Here is a 27,955-nt window from a genome sequence, read left to right on the forward strand (position 1 = left end):
TCCCAGCACTTGGGAAGCAGAGTCAGGCAGATCTCTGTGAGTCTGAGGCCAGCCTGGGCTCCAAAGAGATTCCCAGGAAAGCCGGGGCTTGTTACACAAGGAAACCCTGCCTCAACAGACACACACACACACACACACACACACACACACACACACACACACACAAAAGGAAAAAAATATTAGACCAACTCGACTTGAGTTCCTGACTTAGAATAGAAAGAAAAACAAACCCTCACAGTGACATGCAGGCCTTTTTCTGACTCAGCATAAGGATTGAATTCTTTATTTTAGCCCACATACAATAGTCATACTTAGTGAGCTGCGGCATGGATCTGAGAGCATGTCCACGAGGTGCACTGATCAAACCCAACATTTCTACTTTTTCGATGTTCATGTTTATATGTTGGGAACATTCAAAAGTGTCACGTGTTATCATGAAGTACAAAAGTAGTTACTCTGCATGAGAACTTACAGAATGAATATATGGGTCATTAGAACATACACTTATGGAATGCTCTCTCTCTCCCCTCAATCTCCTGTGCTGGGAATGAAATACAGAGCTCTGAGCCTGCTAAGCACAGCTCTCCTGCTGAGCCACCCTAGTCCCTAGGAACAAGTTCTTTAAAAGGATGAACACAGCGACCACCATAAAGCACATCTGAATACTTAGAGATTTACGGCTGTGACTTAGGTCTGGGGAGATGGTTCAGTAGGTAAAGGTGCCTGCTGAGCAACCCTCATGACCTGAGTTCAAACCCTGGAATCCACACAAGAGTGGAGGGAGTGGACCAACTCCACAAAGTTGTCCTCTGTACTGCCCTCCTCCCCCGTGCTGCATACAACAATAATACTAAATAAAAAACTAAAAAACCTAGTGATTCAGCAGAGCCTTCCACAAATGGGGAGAAGACAATCAACAAAACAAGGGAAGTGTCTGGACGGACTGTCATGTGATTGTCAGGCCTCTAGCATGAACATATGTGCCGAGGTCCTAAAGCGAGTGCCTAAAAGAAAGACAGTGTGGGCCTGGAGAGATGATGGCTCAGTGATGAAGAGCACCGGCGGCTCTTCCAAAGGTCCTGAGTTCAATTCCCAACAACCACATGGTGGCTCCCAATCATCTATAATGAGATCTGGTGCCCTCTTCTGGTGTGCAGGTGTACATGCAGGCAGAACACTGTATACATACTAAATAGATAAATCTTAAAAAGAAAAGAAAAGAAAGTGCTATTTAAAACTGAGTCAGGGCTGGAGTGATGGCTCAGCGCTTAAGAGCACTAAGGACCCAGGTTTAATTCCCAGTACTGTACATAAAATATAAATAAATTATTTTTAAAAATTGAGTACTGGGGGTGTGTGCCAAATTGTGATAGTTATTTTATCCCAAGTAACATGTTTTGGGTTTAGTTACCCACTGTCATCCATGGCTCTAAAATACATGGAAAGTTCCAGAAAAAAGCAGCTCATCAAATGGGTTGTCAGGGATCACATCCCTTCTGTTTAGTCAGTCCGTCTTTTAATTAATTATGGTCCAGAGTGTGGACTTTTGTTACACTGTTTCTTTAATTTTTCTATTTTATCACTAGTTGTTGTGATTTTTTTTTTGGAGGGGGACAGTCTTTCTACATATCCTTGGCTGTCCTGGAACTCACTCTGTAGACTGGGCTGGCCTCAAACTCAGAGTCCACCTGCTTCTGGTACCCAAGTGCTGGAATTAAAGGTGTGGATCACCATATTCACTTTTTTTTTTTTTTTTTTGAGACAGGGTTTCACTATGTAGCCCTGGCTGGCCGTGCCTGGAACTTGTTATGTAGACCAGGCTGACTTCAAACACAGTTATCTGCCTGCCTCTGCCTCTGGGATTAAAGCCATGTACCACACACCTGGCATATGAATTTTAAAAAGATGTATTTATTTATTTAAGGTATATAAGTGATATGTCTTCACACAAACCAAAAGAGGCAATCAGATCCCACTACAAACTGTTGTGAGGCACCATGCGGTTTTGGTTGCTGGGAATTGAATTCAGGACCTCTAGAAGAACTGCCAGTGCGCTTAACCACTGAGGCATCTCTCCAGCCCCCTAATTTATCAACAAACTTTTATCAGGGTCCCGTCAGGAAAAACATAGATGCAGTATTTGGTGTTATCTGCATTCGAGGCACCTACTTCAGGCCTTGGAATATTCTCAGATAAATGAGGAAGAATGGCTTTTCCCCTGCTTAGAGGCCCTGGGGCTTCTCCTGAGCCCAGAGTGCAGAGTGTGGGCGACATTCTGTCTCCAGCCGTCCCATCCAGGGTCTTTCCCATTGTGACTTTGCTGACATAGACAGTGCCTCTGACTCTGTGTGTTCCCATTTGTCCCCAGAGCCCAAGGTGGTGTTTGCCAAGGAGCAGGAGGCACGCAGCGAGGTGAAGGCAGAGGCCGGGGCCAGCGCCACACTGAGCTGCGAGGTGGCCCAGGCCCAGACTGAGGTGACGTGGTTCAAGGACGGGAAGAAGCTGAGCTCCAGCTCGAAGGTGCGAGTGGAGGCCTCGGGCTGCTCGAGGAGGCTGGTGGTGCAGCAGGCGGGCAAGGCGGATGCTGGGGAGTACAGCTGTGAGGCCGGGGGACAGAAGGTCTCCTTCCGCCTGGACGTCACAGGTCAGTGTTGAGATACAGTTTGTCTTGGGTTGAAGTGATGACTGGATCAGATGCGTGGCTGACCACCGGGTTCTTTCTGTTTACACTTCGTCTATTGCCATCTTCTGTCCTTCCACCTGTCATCTTAAATCCGTGGGTTCAGTTGATGTCAGGTGCTGCCATATTGTTTCGGGATCTGCCACTGACTGGAATGCTGTGCAAAAGCTCAGTATGTGATAGAGTGTCCCTAGTGATAGGGTGTCGTTGGTCCTCTGGCTGGTACATTGAGATGGCTGGAAAACACATGCGTTTTCCTTTTTTAAGAAACTTAATGCTAAGCCCTTAGAGGCTGTTCTTCTGTTTTTGGCCTATAGGTTCGTGTTGCATCCTTGGTGTCCTTGAGAGTTAGCCCCAGGACCCCATTATAGATACAAAATCCTCAGGTGTGCCAGCTCTTTATATAAAATGATGCTACATTTACATGTAACCAGCACGCGTGCTCTATACATTTTCTTCTCTTAAGATCTGTTTGATGCCAGGCTTGGTGGCGCACGCCTGTGATCCCAGTACTTGGGGGAGGCAGAGGCAGGCAGATCTCAGTGGCTTTGAGGCCAGCCTGGTCTGCAAAGTGAGTCTTGGACAGCCAAGTCTACACAGAGAAACCCTGTCTTGAGAAACCAAAAACAACTAAAAACAAAACCAAAAGCAAACAAGATCATTTTATTTTATTTTTTTAAAATGTGTGTGTGTGTGTGTGTGTGTGTGTGTGTGTGTGTGAAGTGGGTGTGTACATCTATATTCGTATGCTCACATGAGTTTAGGCACCTGCAGAAGCCAGAAGAGGGCATCAGATACCTGGAGCTGGAGGCACAGGTGGTTGTGAGCTGCCCAAGCTCTCGGGTCCTTTGGAAGAGCAGCAAGCACTCTTTACTGCTGTGCCATCTCTTCAGGCCCATCTATACGCTAAAAAACCAAGCCAGACAATACCTCCCCAAACCCCCAAACAAACCAGAGTCATCTATTCCATGTATGTGAATGTTTTGCCTGCATGTATGTGTACCATGTGCATTCCTGGTGCCTATGGGGTTCAGAAGAGAGTGTCAGATCCCCTGGACCCGGTGGTTGAAAGCCACACCACGTGGGGGCTGGAACCGAACCTGAGCCTTAAAGAGCAGCTAGTGCTCCTAACTGCTGAGCCGTCGCAGTCTCCTGGTTGATGGTACTCAGTGCAGTGTCAGTGCCGCCAGCTGCTCTTCTGTATCATTCGGGGCCTGAGAACAGGAAGGAAGCCTGTGTTTCTCATAGATGCAGTTCTGCCCCACTTCTGTATTTTCTATTTGCTGTTGCTGAATCCACAAAACAGACGACCAACTATACAATCTATTATAAACATGAACAACTGTAAAAAAAAAGAAGCCTGCTGTTTCTTTATGAGACATTATTCGAAGAGAATATGACAACTAGTTTTATGTTTTAAAAAACTGGCAAGTTGTGACCATTTGGCTGATTCCTAGAGAATCATATCAAAACTGACAAAAGAGGAAACTGAAAACTCCAACAACTCTGTGAGCTTTGACTAAATGGAAGCAGTAGTTTAAGAGTTGGTGTTACAGGTGTGTGTGTGGGGGGGGTGGGCATTCCTGTAGGAACATCATTCCAGAAGTTCTAGGAACAAATTGTTCTTCACTTTGTCCACCTGGGGAACAGGAGAGTGAAAGATGGGTCATTTATGGAAATGATGTGACATTTCATGGAAACGATGTGACATGGAAATCTTACAGGGGAAAATAGGTGAAACTAAAAGGCATGCCCACGTCCAGGCCAGATACTAAATGCCTGGTAGAAGGCTGCTCTGCAGTATTTGAAGACTGTGAGGAAAGGGAAGGGAAAGGCATGAGGAGTTAGCTCAACATAAGGCACAGGATCAGGACAGTGAAAGGGAAATGGGGCCAGAAGTCAGTCAGTGCAGGATCTAAGTATTTTATAATGTTTACTGATGGGCCAGTGAGCGGCTGAGTGGATAAAGGGATGTTCTGAAAAGTGTGAGGCTCTGATTCCTGGGACTCAGGTAGTAGAAAGAGAACCAACTCAGCAAGATGCTCTCAGACCATACATACTCAACGCATGGCACATGCAGGCCTACACACACACACACACACACACACACACACACACACACACACACACTATAAATAATAAAAACTCAGCTACCATCTTATATCCTGAAAAATGTCCAGTAAAACTCATCACGAATTCTTTACAGAAATCCACAGGCACCCTTACTATGAAAAACAGAACTAGAGGAAATGGCAGCTCACGCTGCACTTCAGGAGCGAGTTTGCCTTTGACATGGCAGTAAGGCAAGGCAGCTGGAGCAGGATTCGCAGTCCCTGGTTAGGATAGTCCCTGAGGTAAACAGTGTAGTGAGAGCCGTGGGCAGGATCACCTTGCGCAGAAATCCAGCACGCAGGGGACCCCACTCCATCTACACATGGCAGCCAACGCTTGGAAGATGAAATTCGACAGTGTTTACAGGCACTACAGAAGCCTTGGTTTTCTAATCTGATGTCCAACAAATGACATTCGGAGCCTGGCGGGGAAAGGGTCAAACGTTTTTGAAGGACTGTGAAGAAGATCAGAAGAAACTATTAGAGACCACAGAAGACAATTTGATTCCTACTCAGAACCCGAATCTACCTCTCTCTCTGTGTATCTCTGTCTCCATATCTGGGTGTGATGACAATCAACAAACTGATTACAAAGGCCTTGCGTACTCTTAAAAATGAACTAGCGATGGGATTTTCTCCATGAGTTCACCCCTCATCATAATGCACTCTTAACAGGACATTGGGCCCAAATATGGCATTAGAAGGGTAGAGCAAGATGGAAGTGGCCTCTGCCCTGGCTCTTGGCCGACCACCGTCACTCCTGTCCTGTGGTACTAGAGACGTGTAGAGACAGGACCATCTTCCTCAAGTGCTGCTAAGGGCGTTTTACGTTTGGAAAATGGGATATCCCTGGAAGTCTCCCCCAAGGCAAAGGCTGCAGTCAATAGTACTTTGAGTAGCAACCTCAGAGAAAGATGACTTGGTTGCAGTTGGGCATGCCAGGGCATTAGCATGTGAATGGCTTCGTACCCAGCACATGGTCACACGGCCTACAACCAACCAGTGCATGGGTGGCTTTGTGGCAATACTTGATTTAACGAGAAAATACACACAAGAGTGAGAAGTCGGGGCACATGGATGGGAGAATATTCACAGTACATGCAGCAGGTAAGACCCCGGGACTCAAACACATGCAGAGCTCCAAAGATGTGAAGACAGACAGTGAAGCTGGAAACGGGGTCAGCCTGGAACAGTGACAGCGCTGAAGAGCAAGCACGGGGGCTGAAGGCATTGGGTCTCCGCCACAGAGCCATGGAGCCTTTAAGGGGACCCTCTCCAGAATAGCCCCGGCAGCGGAGGCAGGATGTGTGGATGATCTGGTTCTGTGCTGAGGGCACTGGGCTTCCAGGCACAGTGGGCATGAAGTCTGGGTGATCTCCTGCCCTCCAGGGGTATCTATGCCATCAGGACTTTCTCCCATGTGGACTTCCTGGCCTAGACAGTATCTCTGACTCTGTGTGTCTCTTGTCTGTCTGTCCACAGAGCCCCAGGTGGTGTTTGCCAAGGGGCAGCAGGCACGCAGCGAGGTGAAGGCAGAGGTGGGGGCCAGTGCCACACTGAGCTGCGAGGTGGCCCAGGCCCAGACTGAGGTGACGTGGTTCAAGGACGGGAAGAAGCTGAGCTCCAGCTTGAAGGTGCGAGTGGAGGCCTCGGGCTGCTCGAGGAGGCTGGTGGTGCAGCAGGCGGGCAAGGCGGATGCTGGGGAGTACAGCTGTGAGGCCGGGGGACAGAAGGTCTCCTTCCGCCTGGATGTGGCAGGTACCTATTTGTCTTCATGAGAAAATGGACAGGGGCCTGAATTACCACTTTGACAGAACACTTGCTTTTTATGTTAGCTTTTATCTCTCACATTTCCCATCCTTCCTTTTCCCCTGCAACTAGGCTGGCGATGAGTACATAAAGTGTCAGAGGTGTCCATTTTGTAATCCCTGAGTGGTGTTCTATGGGGTAATCTGGAGTCAAATCTTCCCAGAACCATCTTGTTGTTGTGTGGGATCTGGGACTCTGGCTGGACCCCGTGTGTGGTCTCAGTCCTCCTCCTTCTACACAAAAGAGAATGGCTAAGAGATAGCTCAGTGGTTAAAAGTGCTGACTGCTCTTCCAGAGGACCAAGGTTCAATTCCCAGTACCCACATGGCAGCTTATAGCTGTCTGTGACTCTAGTTTCAGGGGATCTGATACCTTCACACAAAACATACATGCAGGTAAAACACAAATGCATATAAAATAAAAATAGATAAATTATAAAAAACATGATTGGGGCTTGGAAAACGTTCAGTGATTAGTTGAGTTCTTTAGTCTCCATGGGACCCAAATTAGGCTAAAGGTAATTAGGCTCTGTGAGGAGCTTAGAGGGTTCTTTAAAAAAGAAGGAAAGAGTACAGTTTTAAGCAAATACCGCTTACCCTTTGCTTTCAGTTTAGATCTGTGTATCAGAGATCGCCATAGAGTTCCTGCTCTGAGCTCATGAGCAGTGAGGAATGAGTATCCCCTTCCAAGCTAGCCCGCATTTCTGTCCGTGTTCGTGCCTGGCTCCAGGTCCTGGGAGGGAGAAGTCTGAGGCAGGCAGCTATTTGCTTACTGTGCAGTAGAGCCTCGAGGACTTACAGGGGCTGCAGTCCTGACTGGCTGTCAGCACTGTCACAGAGCAGTGCTCCATCAGACCCCTGCATAACCTCTGTCTATGGTTAGCTCTTGAGAAACAACCTATTAAGCCATCACGGAAATGCCATTTTAAAAGAATATGGCGAAGCTGGTGCTAAACGTGAGAAGTTATGATGGTTTGTCTGATTACTAGTGAACTGTGTGAAAACTGACATAAAAATTCAGTAAGTCTTATGAATTTTGCACAGGAATAGCAACCAAGTCTCCATATGTTTTCATGGAGAAAACATATCAAATAGTTCTGAAAACAGTTATTCCATGGAGATCTTTGTAGAGACTAGACAAAGGAGATGAACCTGTAGGTCATTTCATGCAGTCAGCATAGCTCTGGCATTAAGGTGTGGCAAAGAGCCATCTGCTGTGCGTGCCATGGGTGAAATCTACAGTACAGTATTGGCAGAGAACCGAGCAGAGGCAGGAGGGCTTACACTGTGATGAGGGTCATAGTTTTCCATTAAGGCTGAGGAAGTACTCTTCTCCCTTGCCAAAGCCAGCTCTCTGCCCTGTGGCCTTCCTGACCTAGACAATGTCTCTGACCCTGTATATCTCTGTCTGCCTCCAGAGCCCAAGGTGGTGTTTGCCAAGGAGCAGCAGGCACGCAGCGAGGTGAAGGCAGAGGCCGGGGCCAGCGCCACACTGAGCTGCGAGGTGGCCCAGGCCCAGACTGAGGTGACGTGGTTCAAGGACGGGAAGAAGCTGAGCTCCAGCTCGAAGGTGCGAGTGGAGGCCTCGGGCTGCTCGAGGAGGCTGGTGGTGCAGCAGGCAGGCAAGGTGGATGCTGGGGAGTACAGCTGCGAGGCCGGGGGACAGAAGGTCTCCTTCCACCTGGATGTCACAGGTGGGTGTTGTGCCGCTAAATTAGCCTTGTGTGGATGTGGTGGAGGTTGGCTATGGCTTGGGCAGATTCTGGTGCTATTCCCCTTTGAGATTGATTTTATTATTACTTTTTAATTGTGTATGTGTGTGTGGGTATGTGCACATGAGTGCAGGTTCTCAATGAGTCCAGAAGAGGGCATTGGATCCAGTGGAGCTGGAGTTACAGGAAGCTGGGAGTAGTAGCCCAATGTGGGTGCTGGGAACCAAACTCAGGTCCTCTGCAAGAGTATTAAGTACTCTTTACCTCCAAGCATCTTCCCAGCCCTCGCTCTTCCCTCTTTCTACTTTATCCGTTAGCCTCTCCTGCTTCTTCTTTTACTTATGGTTGAGCCCAGGGAAGCTTGGGGAGAGGGAGGAAGGGGAGGGGGAGGGAAGAGACAGGGATTTCTCCTGCAGGTTGAGTGCTGTTTCCATTACTGCATTGGGAAATATACTTCGTGTGATTGGCAGTGCAGCCTGAACTCCCCTCCTCAGATCCCTGAGGCGCGACAAGGTCCTTGACCTCCAACACAGAAGAGAGTTCCAGGACAAGTCAGAGAGAAGCAGAATTAGCTAGTGTATTGATGAAGCCAAGATTCACTGGAGAGTCACACATAGGCAATGGAGGTCCACCTTCCCTCTTGCTGTGTCTGTGATTGGGGTCCCTTGAATTTACTTAATCTGCACCTAAGTTTAACTATTAGCCAAAGTTTGTGCTGGTGTGTGTGTGTGTGTGTGTGTGTGTGTGTGTGTGTGTGTGTGTGTATGTGTGTGTATATATATTTTAGCCCACAGAATTTTGTTCTTGACATGGGAAGTTGTCCTAAGTAGACTGTGCAGGCTTGCATCATGGAGGGAACACTGGCTAAACACAAGTGTTCAGATAAAGGGCTCCTTAGGGACTCACAGGTCAGAAAGCAGTGGACCTGAGGCGTCATCTATTGGGATCTAGTTTTCAGGATCTAGTTCACCATGTTTCTCATGCAAATGGTCTGGCCAGTTATGTCAGAATTCCTGGCTGTCAGCCGGTGAGACATGGCTCTCAGATCTTGGAGGCTTAGCTGTGCTTAACCATCCATTTCAGAACATCTGCCCAGGACCCCTGATGCCGCATGCTGTTCAAGACTCCATATGCATCACGTCTGTGGCCTGTGGTGGTCCAGATGCAGCTCCAGGCTTAGTCAGATCAGCAGCATTTTATGCTCTGGTTGAGAGCCCCGTGGGGGAAAGTTGCACGTTTAAAATACTTTAATTACTGTTATTATTATTGCCTGTGTGGGCTCATGGGCCGGGCCATGTGCTGGAGATCAACTCTGTGGCATCTGGCCTCTCCGTTTACCTTTCTTCGGGTTCCAAGGATCAAATCCAGTTGTCTGGTTTGCAGGACAAGTGCTTGACTCCAGGAGCCATTTTGTTAGCCCAGCACCTGATGCCCTTAAAGAAAGCGTGAGCATTTCTTTCTGGTCTAGTGAAAGGTTACTACCGAGCACACTACACAACTGGATCCTGGGCCCTCACTGTAGAGATGGGCATAAAAGAAAAGAGCAAAACGCTGAGCTCTGAAACACATCCACATGTAGAAAACACATTCCTCCCTTTCCTCCTGGATTTTAGACCCAGCGAGGAAGGGAGAAAGGACTTTTCATGAGAGCTTTTGGGATGTTAAAATACATGGAAAGAAAGCACTGTCTGCTAGTTCATGTCACCAACAGAGGTCAACTCCAGGCAAATTAGAGACACCAGGGACCCAGGTTAACCATAGCCCTGATATGTGTTGCTTAAGGTCCTTGGGATAAGGAAGGGGTTGCCAGAAGACAAGTGCATGAGGCCCAGTGCGGCGAGAATGATACCCTTGGCCACATGACACTGGAAAGCAGGCCCTGTAGAAAATGGGGTTTCTGTGTGCAGCTATTACAAAATAACAGAGGCCATGGAGCTTATAAATCAGAGACTGAGGATTCAGCTGGCTGGGAAGTTCAGGTGGCCTAGTGTCCTGGTGAGGGAGCTAGCTCCACCACATGGCAGAGAAGTAGACAGGAGTCTGGTTAGAAACAGGAGGGGACAAACACGCAGGATCGAAGGGCGCTCTTCTCCTGTGAGAGATAATCTGTAAGACTCAGACAGTTTCTCCAGATCAGCATTAACTGATAAGAGACTGGAGTCGCCAGGGTCCAGAAGCTCCACTAACTTCTGCCTTGTAAAAAGCTTCTCGCCTCAGCACCACCACGTGAGGATACAGCTTGGGGCATGGAAACATCTAACCATCTGCAACTAGGATCAGACCCACAGGTCTACAATGAGGGAGGGTAAGTGCAGTAATATGTAAACAGATTCCTGGAATAAATATGAAGAAGAAACAGTACTAAGGAGAGTAAGGCCTATCTGAACACACACACTGATAGCTGAAGACATCAGCGGGGCAGACAGCAGAGGGCCACAGGTAGCCTGGGACTCACTTTTGCAGGTGCCACAGCTGACAATACTCAGCGCAGAAAAGTGTACGGAGCCTTTGCATTCTCAGCTCTGTGAGGCATGTCCACTAAGTGCTGGAGAGGCTGTCCATCACCACTGTGGGGCAGGTGTGTGTGTTACGACCTGCAGCCTCTCCAGGGAGGACTGGAACAAACATGTCTCCCCTTGAGTGGTCCCTGCAGCAACGACAGGATGTGTGGATAACCTGGGGTTTTGTGCTGAGAGGCCCTGGAGCTTTTCTTGAACGCTGTGTGTGTGCAGAGCCTGGGTGACATTTTGCCTTCCAGTCACCCATTTCTACTCTTTCCCTGTGTGGTCTTCCTGGCCTAGATGGTGTCTCTGACTCTGTGTGCCCCTGTCTGTCTGTCTCCAGAGCCCAAGGTGGTGTTTGCCAAGGAGCAGCAGGCACGCAGCGAGGTGAAGGCAGAGGCGGGGGCCAGTGCCACACTGAGCTGCGAGGTGGCCCAGGCCCAGACTGAGGTGACGTGGTTCAAGGACGGGAAGAAGCTGAGCTCCAGCTCCAAGGTGCGAGTGGAGGCCTCGGGCTGCTCGAGGAGGCTGGTGGTGCAGCAGGCGGGCAAGGCAGATGCTGGGGAGTACAGCTGTGAGGCCGGGGGACAGAAGGTCTCCTTCCGCCTGGATGTCACAGGTCAGTTCTTTGGGACAATGCACATATGTATTCATAATTATTACATCTTCTTGATGTAATGGATTGCTCCTTTGAATACATAATGTGTAGTCAACTTCTTTGTATTTTCTGACTAATTTTGCCTTGAAATCTGTTTAATAAGATCTGAGTCTAGCTATCTCTGCTTGCTTTGGGCTTTTATTGGTTTGATCCATTCACTCTCAAGTCTGTATTTACAAGTGAATTTTTAAAAAAATAACAAATAGTTCAATATTAAAACAATTATTGGTATATTTAAACATTTTTAGTTCTATTTATTTTGTTTACTCCTTTGAGTTTAGGATTCCTGCTAGAAACTTACATAGTGTTGGTTTGGTTGTCTTCTACTACATTAGCTTGTCTCTCTTGAACTGTCTTTATTTCTGTTGGTTTTAAGAGATAAGTTTTGTTGGAATGGTCCTTTAAGCTGGTTTTTCTTCCAGGGTTCGGAATATCCCATCCCTTGTTTTCCCGGGATTTGGGGGTTTCTAATGAGATGTCTGAGGTTATTCTAATGGGTTTGTCTTTAAAAAGAAGTTATTATATTTTAAAGTTGTGTGTGCGTGCGCATGGTGGCACACGTGGAGGTCAGAAGACGGTTTGCAGGAATCAGTTCTCCCCTACATGTGGGTTCTGGTGACTGAACTCAGGCTGCCATTTCACTGGTCCTCTTACTGCATTTAATATTGTTCTTCTCAAAAAAAAAAAAAAGGAATATTGTTTCTTTGTTGAGTTTTGGCATGTTTATTACAATGTGTTATGGGGAAATTCTTGGGTTATGTTTATTTGAGTCTGTAAATACCCCTGTGTTCTAATGCCTACATCTTTCTCAAAATCTGGGAACTTTTCTACTATAATTTCGCTGAATTGGTTTTCTATGCCTTTAGTTTGTATTTCATCTTTTATACCCCATAGATTCTTAAGCTTGACCTCTTGGCCATGTCCCAGAGTTCCCAGCTGTTGTGATCACACTCGTTTCTCTTTTCTTTACTGCTGTCTGGCTGCAGTCTTTCCTGGGGCTCTTCCATCTGTGATAGTGTTTCATGTGCTTAATTCGGCAATTTGTTATGCTTGCCAGGGCATGGTAAAATTTATTAATTGAGTTTTTCACCTCTATCACATATATTTTCTCAAGATCGCGATGTCCCTGTTCAGTTTCTCAAGCATGTTGCTGGCCAGCCACCTCTCCTGTGTACTGACTTTTTAGTTCACATCCTGAACTTACTTCCTTGCTTTACCCATACACTTGCTTGTTTCCTACTTGAACTTGACTATCTTTACGGGTAGTTAGTTTTTAAATGATTTTTCTAGCATTTCAGCCATTTTCATGTCTTTGAACTCAGTAATTGAGGAGTTATGATCTTTTGGAGGTGTTGTCTTGTGATGCCAAAATCGTATGCCAAAATCACTATACTTAGTAGAAGAGTTGATGAGACCACAGGGCAGTGCAGAGGGAGCGCTTCCGTGTCTGTGAGGTGACAGTTTTAGATTTACACTCACATCAAAAGCATCACCGCATCAGCTCCAAGTCCTACAAGGCACGCTGACAAACTTTGTGGAGATTGTTGAGCATTGTGAGGAGACAGTGAGGAAGGTTAGCTAAATGGATACAGTCCAGAAGAGCTGCAGGCGATCGATTGCTCATGGTGCGAATGCAGCAAAGGACACTTGGGATGTCAAGATGCTTCAAAAGCTAAAATAGCCCGGGAATTGTGTCTGAAGACAGGAGCCAATAATGAGATCGGAGCTCAGAACAGCTGGTGTATAAGCAGGTTTGCTCTCTATCTCTCCCCCCAACCCTGGTGACTTGTGAGGTGCATGAAATAGAGGGCAACCAAATCATATTGGATGTCTTCTTCACCACTGAAGAGCTAGGGATGTCAAGGTGAAGGTAAAGCAGGACCCAGCAGGTGTTACAGATAATCTTATGGTGTCAGGGTAATTGCAGATACCCGAGCAGGTCGTAAGTGCGTTAGCACTGAGACTAATGGGTATCTTTGCCTACAGTGAAACTAACATGCTGGAGTTGCCCCTAAGTCTGTGGCAGGTGGATGAACTGCCTTTGTCCCAAGATACTGTGGGGCTTCTCCTAGGTACAGCCAGTGCAGAGCATTGGCGCACGCTTTACCATCCAGCCACCATTTCCACTCTTTCCCTGTGTGGTCTTCCTGGCCTAGACAGCGTCTCTGACTCTGTGTGCCCCTTGTCTGTCTGTCTCCAGAGCCCAAGGTGGTGTTTGCCAAGGAGCAGCAGGCACGCAGCGAGGTGAAGGCAGAGGCGGGGGCCAGTGCCACACTGAGCTGCGAGGTGGCCCAGGCCCAGACTGAGGTGACGTGGTTCAAGGATGGGAAGAAGCTGAGCTCCAGCTCCAAGGTGCGAGTGGAGGCCTCGGGCTGCTCGAGGAGGCTGGTGGTGCAGCAGGCGGGCAAGGCGGATGCTGGGGAGTACAGCTGTGAGGCCGGGGGACAGAAGGTCTCCTTCCGCCTGGACGTCACAGGTCAGTTGTTTGAGGGCACTGACTTTGCTCATTTGGATGAGATGCTAAGACTGACTAATAAGCTGAAGGACCCTGACACTGCCGCAGGGGACAAGTCCCCTGCAAGCCTCAAATCTTTCACATTCTGTTTTCACGCATATGGCTTGTGTGAGCAGGAACTGATGTGTTTAAGTCAGGGGAGCTGTCCTTGTTTTCATGTGGTAGCATTTATCATCCAAAAACATTGCGGGTGTTCTCTCTGTTGCTTTTCTTGATGTCCAGGGATATCCCTGGCTCTTCCTGGTGTTTAGGATTGGGGTAAGCCAGATATGTCCCTCTGAACTCTGAATGTCCAAGGGTCTGCAGGCCCTGCATGCCCCAATCCAGCATGAATATCTTGAATGGAGGCATTTCCATTCGATTTAAATAAACCTATGGAAATCTTGAGCCCCTAATCATAGCTGTATTTTCTTGCAACAAAAGCTGGCTTATGTAGTTTTAGGTACCTGGCTTCTCTTTTCTGATTTCTGAGCTGTAGAGGTCTCTGTGTGTCCTGAAGTGTACTGCAGTGTCTGTGTGTGGTAAGGAAAGCACAGAGGGCTCATGGTTGGGCTGCTGTGAGAGTAGAGGGCTCCCCTCGGGGAAAGTCTTATTTTCTAAAAACAGGTCAGTATCAGTATCCTCCTTGGAGCATCACTTAGGAAAAGAGGAAGGCATAGCTTATGTTTTTTTCCCCCACCCTTGAGAAACAAAGTGAGTTTAGTGGGATTTTCTGTTTGCAGTGCAGTGTTCACACCACAGAATTCCTTAGGAGTTCATCTGTCTGTGCCTTCCCCACTCACCAGAAATCAGAGATGTGCATTCATCCTCCTTCACTAAGGAGTCTTCTCTTACGTTGATCTCTGGGTGTCACCAGATAGCACTTTAAATATTCCATCACTAGAAAATTATTTATGAATAAACATACCAACAAAACAAAATAAAACAAGACAAAAAGAAAAAAAACCTTCTTTGTATCTTTACTAAGTTTTATTTTCAGAAACTATGAAAAACAAAACTAAAACAACAACAATAAAAAAGCCAGTTTGGCTGTTTCCTAGGAACTTGTATAAAAAGTGACACAAAAGGAAGTAGAAAAGTCGTACTGTCTTTTTGAAACAGAATTTATCACAGAAAAGGGTATGAGTCCAGGGCTTATGAATAAATCATACCATACATTCTAGAAGGCAATTATTAGTTCTGGTGCACAGTAAAGAGATTCTAGTCCACAACAATGTGCAATGCATTTGCAACAGCTAAGAGGATTTTACTGGTTGGTGCAGTAGATATGTTAATTGCCGTGTTTCGATTACAATGTACATAGTTTATTAAAACATTACATTGTACCCTATAATTTATTATTTGTTGATTAAAAATGTAAAAAAAAGGAGACAGTGAGATGGATCAGGGGGGCAAAGGTTCTTGCCTACAAGCCTGATGGTATGAGTTTGATCCCAGGACACATTGCAGTGATTCAGTCTCACCTCTTTGAGGCCCTCAGACCTCAGTATCTCCACACCTAAGACTAAACTTCCATCACATGAACCTTGGGAAACATACCACATCCCAACATAGCACAGGAGAAATAAGTCATGTGACTGTAATAACAATAATGTACCCTGTGCTATGAAATAGCCCAAAGAGCACATTTCAGATGTTTTACTACAAAAATTGATGTGCATATGGAAAGGTATCTATCTCAGTTAGCTTTTATTGTCATCTTGATACAACCAAGGGTGTCTTGGAGACAGGGATTATCCAGCTTGGCCTGTGGCCATGTCTGGGAGTTGTTTTGGCTGATGATTCACATGGGAGGATCCAGCCCACTATGAGTAGCTGACCTAGGCACATGTTTTGGGCTATGTGGAAAAGCTAGCCAAAGGAGCTGGAGAGCGGGCCAGTAAGCGGCCTTTCTCCATGGTTCCTGCTTCAATTCCAGGTTGAGCTCCTACCCTGATTTTCCTTCCATCAGTGTTGTCAGTACAATGAACAGTTATTTAAAAAGTTTTCTAGGTCACAGTGGTAAACTGTGACCTAGAAGTATGAGCTGAAAACCCTTTTCTTGCCAAGTTGCTTTTGGTCATGTGTTTATTATAGCAATAGAAAGCAAAGCAGACTGTGACGGACATTTTATCTAGCTTGACTTAACCATTCCTCACTGGACCATATATCAAGATGTCCCATTGTGCCCCATAAACGTGTGCCTATGGAAGGTGTCAGATACAGCAGGGGACACCGAGACATTAGGGTTGACTCTGAGGAGAGGTCAGACTCTAATAATGCCAGAGAGAGCATGGTGGGCGCTCTGAGGAGAGAGGTCAGACTCTAATAATGCCAGAGAGAGCATGGTGGGTGCTCTGAGGAAAGGTCAGACTCTAATAAAGCCAGAGAGAGCATGGTGGGTGCTCTGAGGAGAGGTCAGACTCTAATAATGCCAGAGAGAGCATGGTGGGCGCTCTGAGGAGAGGTCAGACTCTAATAATGCCAGAGAGAGCATGGTGGGTGCTCTGAGGAGAGAGGTCAGACTCTAATAATGCCAGAGAGCATGGTGGGCACTCTGAGGAGAGGTCAGACTCTAATAATGCCAGAGAGAGCATGGTGGGTGCTCTGAGGAGAGGTCAGACTCTAATAATGCCAGAGAGAGCATGGTGGGTGCTCTGAGGAGAGGTCAGACTCTAATAATGCCAGAGAGAGCATGGTGGGTGCTCTGAGGAGAGAGGTCAGACTCTAATAATGCCAGAGAGAGCATGGTGGGCGCTCTGAGGAGAGGTCAGACTCTAATAATGCCAGAGAGAGCATGGTGGGTGCTCTGAGGAGAGGTCAGACTCTAATAAAGCCAGAGAGAGCATGGTGGGCGCTCTGAGGAGAGGTCAGACTCTAATAATGCCAGAGAGCATGGTGGGCGCTCTGAGGAGAGAGGTCAGACTCTAATAATGCCAGAGAGCATGGTGGGCGCTCTGAGGAGAGGTCAGACTCTAATAATGCCAGAGAGAGCATGGTGGGTGCTCTGAGGAGAGAGGTCAGACTCTAATAATGCCAGAGAGCATGGTGGGTGCTCTGAGGAGAGGTCAGACTCTAATAATGCCAGAGAGCATGGTGGGTGCTCTGAGGAGAGAGGTCAGACTCTAATAATGCCAGAGAGCATGGTGGGTGCTCTGAGGAGAGAGGTCAGACTCTAATAATGCCAGAGAGCATGGTGGGTGCTCTGAGGAGAGGTCAGACTCTAATAATGCCAGAGAGCATGGTGGGTGCTCTGAGGAGAGGTCAGACTCTAATAATGCCAGAGAGCATGGTGGGCGCTCTGAGGAGAGAGGTCAGACTCTAATAATGCCAGAGAGCATGGTGGGCGCTCTGAGGAGAGAGGTCAGACTCTAATAATGCCAGAGAGCATGGTGGGCGCTCTGAGGAGAGAGGTCAGACTCTAATAATGCCAGAGAGAGCATGGTGGGTGCTCTGAGGAGAGAGGTCAGACTCTAATAATGCCAGAGAGAGCATGGTGGGTGCTCTGAGGAGAGAGGTCAGACTCTAATAATGCCAGAGAGAGCATGGTGGGTGCTCTCAAGAGGAATCAGGCTCCACATGGCACATGGGGAGTCTCTCCTTAGAGCTCTTTGAGGAGAGAGAGGTTTTAAGGTAGTTTTACTGCAATCAGGTAGAGCCGGGAAAGGGGCTGGGGTCAGAGGGCATGGCCACCAATAACCTCTGTGATGTAAATCCCCACCCTGCTTCTTACCCAGGCCGGGGAACCCTGCTCCTGGAGACTTTTAGCTACAGGCCTGCAGATGGTGTCTCAGAAGGGAGCCTGTCAGTGTCTCTGAGAAGGAAGGGCTGCTGCCATAGCTGTAGGCCAGAGCTGCAGCTGAATTCTGGTGCTACATTAATATAATATACAGCTGTTTTTCATTTCAAACATTAATAAAAACCCAAATCAATACGTAGAAAACTTTTTAAATAACTGTTCATTGTACTGACAACACTGATGGAAGGTGAAATTAAAAAAACAACAACAAACAAACAAACTTAAAACAACACAAAAAGCCTGTTTCTAATCCCAAATCTAAAAAGAGTGTTTAAGACATCCATGAGGCTTCGTGGTGGTGGCACATACCTTTAATCCCAGCACTCGGGAGGCAGAAGCAGGCTGATCTTCGTGAGCTTAAGGCTACCCTAGTTCACACAGCCAGTTCCAGGACAGCCAAAGCTCCACAGAGAAACCCTTTCTCAGAAAAAAAGAAAAGACATCCTTGAGGAAGAGTCTTCACATATTTTTGGAAGACAGTAAAGAGACCAGAGTGTCTAGAGATCCATGGAAGACCCAAATATATTCATGTCAGATAAAAGTTCAAAAATTCAAGTCTTACTTTGGAGGTTAAGAGTAAGAGGGGAGTTGAAAGTTAAAAAGGTTTTAAAGGCCACCAACAGCCACGGAGGAGGGGGCCGAGAGTAAACACACAGGATGGACTGCCACACGGGTAGACACCCAATATGGGGATAACAGGGCAGGAACTCTGAGCAGACTTGTGAACAAAATAATCACCTTTTTTTCTGATGAACAGGGGAGATGGCTCAGTGGGCAAAGTTACTTGCTTCCATGCTTGCGGCTAATCCAGCTTTGTGGATCACAGTTAGATTCATTCGTGGTTCTAGAACTGAACAGCAGTTTAGTCCAGAGATGGTTGTGCCCAGGACATGGGCAGGTTATGTATGGAGCCAGAGAAAAAGAGGCAGTGACCTACAGAAAAGGGAAGTGAGACAGCCTGTTTACCTTCAGCTGGTGTCTGGTCTGACCATAGTAGAGCTACTTGTCACAAAAGTATATTATTATAATCTGATCAGTTAGAGTTGAAACAAACAAACAAACGAACAAACAAACACCCCCAAAACCTCTAGACCAAATTTAATCCAGTTTAATCCAGTAAGAACAGATTTTCAGTGTTAAGAATGGTGAGCAGGTGCTAACAGTACACAGGCGTGCAGAAGTGGGGGAAGGGAGCTTAGTAACATTTCTGTTGCTGCAAAGAGACCCCATGGCAACTTATAAAATAAAGCATTTAATTTGGAGGATCACAGTTCCGGAGGATTAGCATCTATGAGCATCATGTGGGAGCAGGGCAGCAGACAGACAGGCATGTTTCTGGAGCAGTGGCTGAGAACTTTCATCTGCTCCATAAGCACAGGGCAGAGGGGGCTAACTCAGATGGGGATTTTGAAAGCTCAGAGCCCCACCCCCAGTGACACACCCCCTCCAACAAGGCCACACCTCCCAATCCTTCCCAAACAGTTCCACTAACTGGGAACCAGGCATTCAAATATATCAGCCTAGGGGAGCCATTCCCACTCAAACCCATAGAGGGTTCAACGTAAATACAGTCCTGGCGGTTTATCTCCCACATCCTTAGTTTTCCTACATCTGTGCAAAGCGTATAGGAAGGAAACATCTTCACAAACGGCACGTTGAGTGTTTAACTGTACATGGAAAATACCGTGAAATTAGAATGGTAGCTCAGATCACAGATGGCAAAAGGGTAAACGGTGACAGGGTGGAAACTGAAGGTGATGCCATGGATTGCTCTAAGGACTGCAGGGCGAGGACAGAGTTCTTTCCAGAAGCCCGAGTGCTCTCACTGCACCCGGAGCTGGGCACGCTGGAGCACAAAACTAAGCACGCTGATGCAGAAGGGCCTTAACAAAGACTCAAAGGCACTGTGAAAGGATGAGGATGACAGACAGATGCTTCCCACATTCCCCCAAACTCATAGCATGTCACCATCAGTGAATAGTGACTGAAGAGGAAGCAAGAACCTTGAGTTATGACTCCATGGTGTATCAGTGCATATGCATATAGCCAGAAGGATCAGAGGCTTGCCACCATCGGGACCAGGTGGTCAGGGCCACGTGTGGTCCAGGAGGCTCTCCTTGAGATGCAGCAGCTGATAATGATGGAAGTGGGACAGAGTGTGGGACCTCGAGGACCCTCAGCCCTGCTGAGAACACACCCTTACACAGTCTGATGGGAGACCCAACCCCTTTTGTCAGGGAGGGGAAATGTCATGACTCACAAACCTTTCCAGGAGGAGCCTGGGAACTGGCACATCTCTCCCGGAACAGCCTGTGCAGCAGTGGCAAGATGTGCGAATGTATTGTGGTTTTGTGCTGAGAGCGACCGTGGCTTCTCCTGGGATCAACCAGTGAGAAACCAGGACAGTGTCCTGTCCTCCCACTGTACCACCCAGTCTTTCACCGGTGTGGCCTTCCTGATCAATAATGTCTCTGATCGCGTGTATCCCTGTCTGTCCGTCCTCAGAGCCCAAGGTGGTGTTTGCCAAGGAGCAGCAGGCACGCAGCGAGGTGAAGGCAGAGGCGGGGGCCAGTGCCACACTGAGCTGTGAGGTGGCCCAGGCCCAGACTGAGGTGACGTGGTTCAAGGACGGGAAGAAGCTGAGCTCCAGCTCGAAGGTGCGAGTGGAGGCCTCGGGCTGCTCGAGGAGGCTGGTGGTGCAGCAGGCGGGCAAGGCGGATGCTGGGGAGTACAGCTGTGAGGCCGGGGGACAGAAGGTCTCCTTCCGCCTGGATGTCCCAGGTGGGTATTGAGGCCTTGTGGGGGTTTAGTGACTGGCTCATGCTCAAGGCTGACTCTGCACTCCTGTACACATCATCTCTTCACATCTCCTCCTTTTCCATCTCCATGTTTAGTCCAGCGTTGAGCAGGACACAGCGTGGCCAGGGTGTCCCAGGAAGGTCCTTTCCTTTCTATATGTCTGGAGGGATGTTCCCAGGTTGGGTTGTATCATCTTTGTCATGGTTTTGTTCCTTCCCAGAACCTTTCTATTGCTCCTTGAGGCCATCTTTTTGACCCGAATGAGGTTCCCTTAGTTGGGATCTGTGTCAGGGATGCTTTGGGCTGTGCTGGGCTCACATGTGTACCTGAGAGCACCCTCTGTGTTCAGAGCCCTTTCAGTGGCTAGGATGTGAAGAGAGGAAGTGTTACCTCCTAATCATACTCCATCATCATCAGCTTCAGGCCATCACCATCAAGCTTCAGGCTTGGCATCTGGCTAGCCCTGCCTTTCCCAGCGCTCTGTGCACCCCAGTGTGGCCATGCCAGCACCCATGTTTTATGGCAAAACCTGCACAGAGGACCAACAGCACAAGATCCTGTGATATGTACCTCTGAGCCTTGGATCTAGCTTCCCAGCAATGTAAAAACATTTCATTTGCCAGGTGTTAAAATTTATTCTTATTCTGTTTTAATTGATGATTAAGGCCACTCTTCAACACAGCAGCAGATGATAATAAAAGCAGACGAGACCCCGTACAGTCCTGAAGGAGATTCTCCATTGTCACCGTAGGGCCAGTATACGTGCATCCCGATCTACAGTCCCCTTTGGCGGGAGCTTTGTACACGCTCTTTTCATGGTATCTGCACAGCAATGGGCAGGATGCTCAGGCTCTGAATGCAGCAAGCGCAGCATCTGGATGGTGTCCTGTTCTCCAGCGGCCCCTTTCAGATCTTCTCTCCCTTCCTGAGCTAGGCAGTGTCGTCTCTGACCCCCGTGTATCCCTGTCTGTCCCCAGAGCCCAAGGTGGTGTTTGCCAAGGGGCAGCAGGCACACAGCGAGGTGAAGGCAGAGGCCGGGGCCAGCACCACACTGAGCTGCGAGGTGGCCCAGGCCCAGACTGAGGTGACGTGGTTCAAGGACGGGAAGAAGCTGAGCTCCAGCTCGAAGGTGCGAGTGGAGGCCTCGGGCTGCTCGAGGAGGCTGGTGGTGCAGCAGGCGGGCAAGGCGGATGCTGGGGAGTACAGCTGTGAGGCCGGGGGACAGAAGGTCTCCTTCCGCCTGGACGTCACAGGTGGGTATTGAGACACTATGTTGTCCTTGTAGGTGTTCAGTAATAGACTCATATCCACGACTGACCTTGTGCTCCTCCTTTTTGGCTTTGTTCCTTCGTGTGTCCCCCGTCATCCCCTGTGGTGAGCCCGTCACTTGAATAGCGTGGCCTTGCCTCGTGTGGCCCTGCCTGCATGCGTGTTTTGTGGCGTGTTTGTGTAGAGGAACCAAGAACTTAAGGCCGGTGGGTTAGGTCCAGTGTCTCAGGCCTCTGAGCTGGGGAGGTCTCTCTTGAAGCAAATCACCCCCTCCGTCAGAATTTTCTGCTTAATACGTCTTAAGATGTTAATGAGTACATTTAGATTTGAGAATGACGGAGAGGCTCATGCCGCATCCACAGACTGTGAGAGATGACATGCCACAGGAACACCTTCGATGGAAAAGCCAACCACGCCCACGCTGTCTTTTCATCTGTTCAGTAACGGATCATTCCCTGCCCAGGCTGCCGCACGGCCTGTGAGCTGGCACTGTTCCTCTGCTCGGTCTATAAGTATTGCAGGCTGGGCTGTCGTTTCCCTATCCCCCGAGCTGAGTTTGCTATTGGATTGTACAAAGAGAGTCCCACAGAGACTGTTTTTGACAAGTGAAAGGGCTATGACATCATTTTATGTAAGTAAATTTCAATATTTACTTACTGATTCCTAAAAAATAACTATAAAGCTTATAGAAAAATGTCCTGGGAATTCAAATAGTCCTGTCACCTTTTGTATTTATTTGTGACTTTAGTATGTTATATGTTGTGTTGAGTGATGTGTACATATAGCGTCTGTGTGTGTGTGTGTGTGTGTGTGCATGTTCATGCATGTAAGTGTGGGTGACCCATAGTGCATGTGTGGAGGACAGAGGAAAATCCCAGGCTTAGTTCTCTTTGAGGCAGACTCTTCTGTAGTTTGCTGCTGCGTAGACAAGGCTAGCTGAGCTGCAAGCTTCTTGGGATCCCCTGTCTCAGCTTCCTGTCTTGCGGTAGGAACACCGGGGCTCCATCATGTACACTACTGTATTCAAATTTTATGTGGCTCCTGAGGATCCAGACTTGGTGCTCGTGCATCTGTGACAAGAACTTTAACCACGGAGTCGTCTAGCCTAGTACACTCCCTTAAAGAAGTGTAAAGAAATGAAGCCTCACTTCAAAGGAAGTCAAGTTCAGTGAACTATGAGTAAATTGTACAGAATATTCTGGAAAGAAATTATTCTGTGCTCACGGTGGTTCTTCTAGGGAACACGAAGGGAATAGATACCACCAGCTTGCTTTATGATGATAATAACAGTGCTGATACTAAAATGACAATGTTAAAAATTGAAACCAACAGACATTCTCTTATGCACACTGAAGACAGTATCTATACAGGATTTTGGTGAAGGGAACAGAAAGATATGCTAAGAGCTTAGTATGTGGGGATGAAGGTTCTAATCTAGGAATGCAAGGTTGGTTTAGCATTAGAATGTGAAAGTTAATATGGTAGTAATTTTTTTAAGAAGAAAAATAATCTTGTGCACTTAATAAATGCGAAACAAAATGTTTGATAAAATTTTACATCATAAATCAAAGACAGTGTTTAGCATGTACTCATGTAAAATGTTCCTTATGTGGAGGTGTGGCTCTGCGGGAGAGCCTTGATCCAGCAGTCTGGAGGCCTTGGCAACACAAAACACCTGTTTAGCTAGGAACAAAAGAGACCTCCTAACTCTTCCAAAGGCTGCTACTCAGAGTAGCAGATGTCATGAGAGAGCTGCAATCATGCAAGCTTTCTCTGCACTCATGATTTCAAAGGGCCTTAATGTAACAATTCATATCCAATATGAAGCACCAAGGAATTAAAGGAATCCATTTATTGTAAAGAAAGATGTCACAGATGGTAGGGTTACATGGTAGAAAAGGACAGCTTAGAAGAACTGTAAGAACACATGGTCCTGGTTCCACGTCTAGTGAGGCATGTTTAGCCCTTTGAGGGGAACTTCTTTTAGGGAGAAATAGATAGGAACAGATTAGTGGTGTGATTAAGCACACACACACACACACACACACACACACACACACACACACACACTATGGGTGTTTTGCCTGAATGAATGTGTGTAATACTCCATGAAGCCAGAAAAAGGCGTTATATTCTCTGGACCTGGAATTACAGACAGTTGTGATCTTCCATGTGGGTGCTGGGAATCGAACCTGGATCCTCTGGAGGAGCAGCCAGTGCTCTGAACTTCTGAGTCATCTCTCCAGCACCCAAGAGATATTTGTCCTTGACTGTCAAAGTGAAGATCTTTCAGCGCTGTGAAAATTGACAAGTTGATTCCAAGGCCCAGGAGGTGTCAAATGAGTCATGAAGAAAGAATATTTCATCCACTAGATGTCCAAGGTTATTTTGATGCTATCATATTGGAGATATCGTGGAAAAGAAAGTGCTGCTAGGCAAATAAGTGATGAGATCACACAGCCGTACACACAAGCCCAGAAAGTACAGCTGTACTGGATGAGCCTCTCTACAAAAACACTGGAACCCAGCTGTAGCAGACTCCAGCAGGAAGGGTAACCAGCAATGAGTAGACACTGTGGGTTATATAAGACTCCAGAATAAGACTACATGAATACAGATGCAGTCAGCATGAAGGACAATGGCACTTTTACTTCTGCTGAAACACTGTGTCTGTGTAACCCAGGATATACCTTTAGGTCATCAAAAGATACCACTCGAGAGGAAAAACAAAGGCACATGGCCGACGGGAAGACACTTGTTCACAGTAATCAGAAAACATGCAGTAGGCGCAAAAGGGCTATCACAGAGGCTGACGACACTGTTGGTCACTAGATAAATATTACGTTATGGGGGAGCAAGCACTACCAGACAAAACCAGATTGGCTCCCTTCCTGGTGAGGCCTCAGGACAAGGCCTAACTATGGACAGCCCAGCCCCTTCCTGACACAGTAGCTGATATTGCTCAGAGCAGGCAAGAGCATGGAGGCTCTGGTGACGGTGTTCCCTGAACAGTGCTATTGGTGTTCTGTTGTCACGAAGGACAGAAGCTCTGATCCTGCAGTCCCTCCCTCAAGGAGCCTTACCACAGACCCTCTGTCACATGCCGTCCTGCAGTGTTAGCATCCTATGTGGATGATCTGATTTTGTACTGAGAGTGCAGAGCATGGAGGAAGTTCTGTCCTCCAGCTGGCCCAGTCAGGCTGTTTTCTAATGTGATCTTCCTGGCCTTGACAGTGTCTCTCACTCTATGCATCTGTGTGTAACCAGAAACAAAGGTGGTGTTTGCCAAGGAGCAGCAGGCACGCAGCGAGGTGAAGGCAGAGGCGGGGGCCAGCGCCACACTGAGCTGCGAGGTGGCCCAGGCCCAGACTGAGGTGACGTGGTTCAAGGACGGGAAGAAGCTGAGCTCCAGCTCGAAGGTGCGAGTGGAGGCCTCGGGCTGCTCGAGGAGGCTGGTGGTGCAGCAGGCGGGCAAGGCGGATGCTGGGGAGTACAGCTGTGAGGCCGGGGGACAGAAGGTCTCCTTCCGCCTGGATGTGGCAGGTGGGTATCAAGACAGAAAGCTTTGTGTGGAAGTGATGATTGGCTCATGCCCATGACTGACCCTGAGCACCTCTGTTAAGTTTGCTCCCTTTACTTCCTTGTACTTTAGGCCTGTGGTGAGCCATGACCAGCTGTGGCTGACCCTGTGGTCTCTCTGTTACACATTATCTCTTCTCTCCGCTCTTCCCATCCTCAATGGGAGGATGGTTAGTCCAGCATTGAGCAAGCGTGTGCCAGGAAGGAACTTTCCTTCTTGTGTACCTGGTGAGATGTCCCCAGGTTGGAGGGTTTCGTCTCTGTCATGTTTTGTTCCTGCCCAGAGGCTTTCTACTGCTCCAGTTTAGTGGTCCAGTTTAGTGGTGTTTGCCAAGGAGCAGCAGGCATATCACCTGGCTGCGCAGACTCCACTGAGGAGGAAAACACGTTCTGAGCAGACGCTATGCGTTACTTAAGATCTCGGGTTATCACTACTTAAGTAAAACATAAATCCACTCAACACAAATGAAAATCAACACTTTCCTCCCCGATGAAACCTTCCATTAGCGCATCTTACAGCTGACACATGGCGGATGGGGAAGGCGCTTTTAATGCTGCAGTGACAGCCTTAGTGCGTGAGTCTGTGGAGAGTGCCTAAAGCTGACTATGAATGGGGCAGAAGCGCTATTAGCCTTGGAGCAAGTATCATGCCATGGAAATCCAAGCACTCGTGGCCAGAACCAGGAATGGTTCTCCACCTGGTAGAACACAAGGTAGAACCACAGACAGTCGAGGCCACACCCCTAACACAGCAGCTGATGATGCTCAGGGCAGGCAAGGATGTGGAGCATCAGGAACTCTCAGCACGGATGAGAATACAGTCCTGCGGACACTCACCATTGTCACTGTAGAGCAGATGTGTCCCTGGCCTTTTACAGAAGCTGTAACCGAACCCTCCTATGGTGGGTGGGATATGTGGGTGAACTGATTTTGTGCTGAGAGATGCTGGGACTTCTGAGCATACAAAGTGCAGAGCCTATAGGGTGCTCTGTCCTGTGGCCAAACCCACAGGTCTTTCTGACATAGACAGTGTCTCTGACCCTATGTGTCCCCACCTGTCCCTAGACACCAAGCTGATGTTTGAGAAACCCAGACAATGTCCTGTCCTCCCACTGTACCACCCAGTCTTTCACCGGTGTGGCCTTCCTGACCAATAATGTCTCTGACCCCCGTGTATCCCTGTTTGTCCTCAGAGCCCAAGGTGGTGTTTGCCAAGGAGCAGCAGGCACGCAGCGAGGTGAAGGCAGAGGCGGGGGCCAGCGCCACACTGAGCTGCGAGGTGGCCCAGGCCCAGACTGAGGTGACGTGGTTCAAGGACGGAAAGAAGCTGAGCTCCAGCTCGAAGGTGCGAGTGGAGGCCTCGGGCTGCTCGAGGAGGCTGGTGGTGCAGCAGGCAGGCAAGGCGGATGCTGGGGAGTACAGCTGTGAGGCTGGGGGACAGAAGGTCTCCTTTCGCCTGGATGTCGCAGGTGGGTGTCATTGTGTTCAGAGCAGAGATGTAGCCGACCACTCGGAGGCACAGAGCTCCTGGTCTGGTTCTTACAGCCCTGTCTCTGCCCCTCTTATCTCAGTATTGTCCCCTGCACTCTGAGGACTGAGTCCCTTTCTCACATACTGCTGATGTCCCCTGACAGTTCCTGCCCCTGTCCAGCTTCACTGCCTTCCTCATCACCAGTTCTGTTGGGCTGGCTTCTTTCAGTGCAAGAGCTATTAACCCTCAAGTTCCGGGGGAAAGGGTTCACTCAGTCCTCAGTCCCTGTGGTCTGTGAGAGTCCTGGCCTGAGGCTCAGAGCCTGCTCTTTCTGTTGCTCTTCATGGGCTCTGTTTTTGCCTTGGAGTCCTGGTAGTTCAGTGCTAGGTTGGTCCTGTGTAATGGCCCCAGCTTGGAAGCCTGTTTTGGCCTGCTACTGGGTCAGGATGATCTGCCTCTGCCTTGTCCCTTTTTTCCTGATCTTCAAGCCCCCTTTCCCCTGCCCTCTGCAGCATCCTTCCCACACTCATTTCTGTGTGTTGGGTGCCTGGGTTATTATTTTCACCTGGTCGCTGTGATCATCAAACGCTTGAACAAGGAAGGATTTCTTTTGGTTCATGGTTTGAGGGCATCCGTTCTGTTGTGGGAGGGGTGGCTATGGGTGTCAGGAGCATGAGGCAGATGGTCACTTTCCATCCACAGCCAGGAAGCGACAAAGGTGGCTGATGCTGGTGTCCAGCTCTCGTCTCCCTTTTCTGTTTACATTCATTAGGGGTCCCAGCCCACATACTATAGTGTACTATGCTGTGCTGTGCTGTGCTGTGCTGTGCTGTGCTGTGCTGTGCTGTGCTGTGCTGTGCTGTGCTACTCCTATACCCTCTTAGCTGTCCTTGTCCTTAGCTGCGCTTCTTGACGCACCTCTATGTCTCGAGCACGTGGTCTTTCTAAGTGTAATTGCTGGGCCAGGCTCTGCTGAAGCATCCCAGTCTCCTCCCACAGCCATCCTCACTTTTGTCAATAGTGTTTTGGTCCCCCAGCGTATCTTCTCAGGCCGCCTCTGCGGGCTTCCAATCT

At 48.3% G+C, this 27,955-nt stretch overlaps 1 protein-coding gene across 1 annotated transcript in view; it reads left to right on the forward strand.

Annotated features, from left to right (window-relative positions):
• The window catches only part of Obscn (obscurin, cytoskeletal calmodulin and titin-interacting RhoGEF), a 135,673-nt gene that overhangs the window by 19,394 nt on the left and 88,324 nt on the right, over window positions 1-27,955 (forward strand). Inside the window, exons 9-16 of the mRNA XM_060363650.1 lie at window positions 2,369-2,644; window positions 6,274-6,549; window positions 8,018-8,293; window positions 11,156-11,431; window positions 13,671-13,946; window positions 20,269-20,544; window positions 21,540-21,815; window positions 26,604-26,879. Of these exons, the coding sequence (XP_060219633.1) occupies window positions 2,369-2,644; window positions 6,274-6,549; window positions 8,018-8,293; window positions 11,156-11,431; window positions 13,671-13,946; window positions 20,269-20,544; window positions 21,540-21,815; window positions 26,604-26,879 (2,208 nt within the window). The remainder of the gene's footprint in view (window positions 1-2,368; window positions 2,645-6,273; window positions 6,550-8,017; window positions 8,294-11,155; window positions 11,432-13,670; window positions 13,947-20,268; window positions 20,545-21,539; window positions 21,816-26,603; window positions 26,880-27,955) is intronic.

The sequence above is a fragment of the Meriones unguiculatus genome, chromosome 11, assembly GCF_030254825.1.
Source record: "Meriones unguiculatus strain TT.TT164.6M chromosome 11, Bangor_MerUng_6.1, whole genome shotgun sequence".
In the NCBI taxonomy this organism is placed as follows: Eukaryota; Metazoa; Chordata; class Mammalia; order Rodentia; family Muridae; genus Meriones; species Meriones unguiculatus.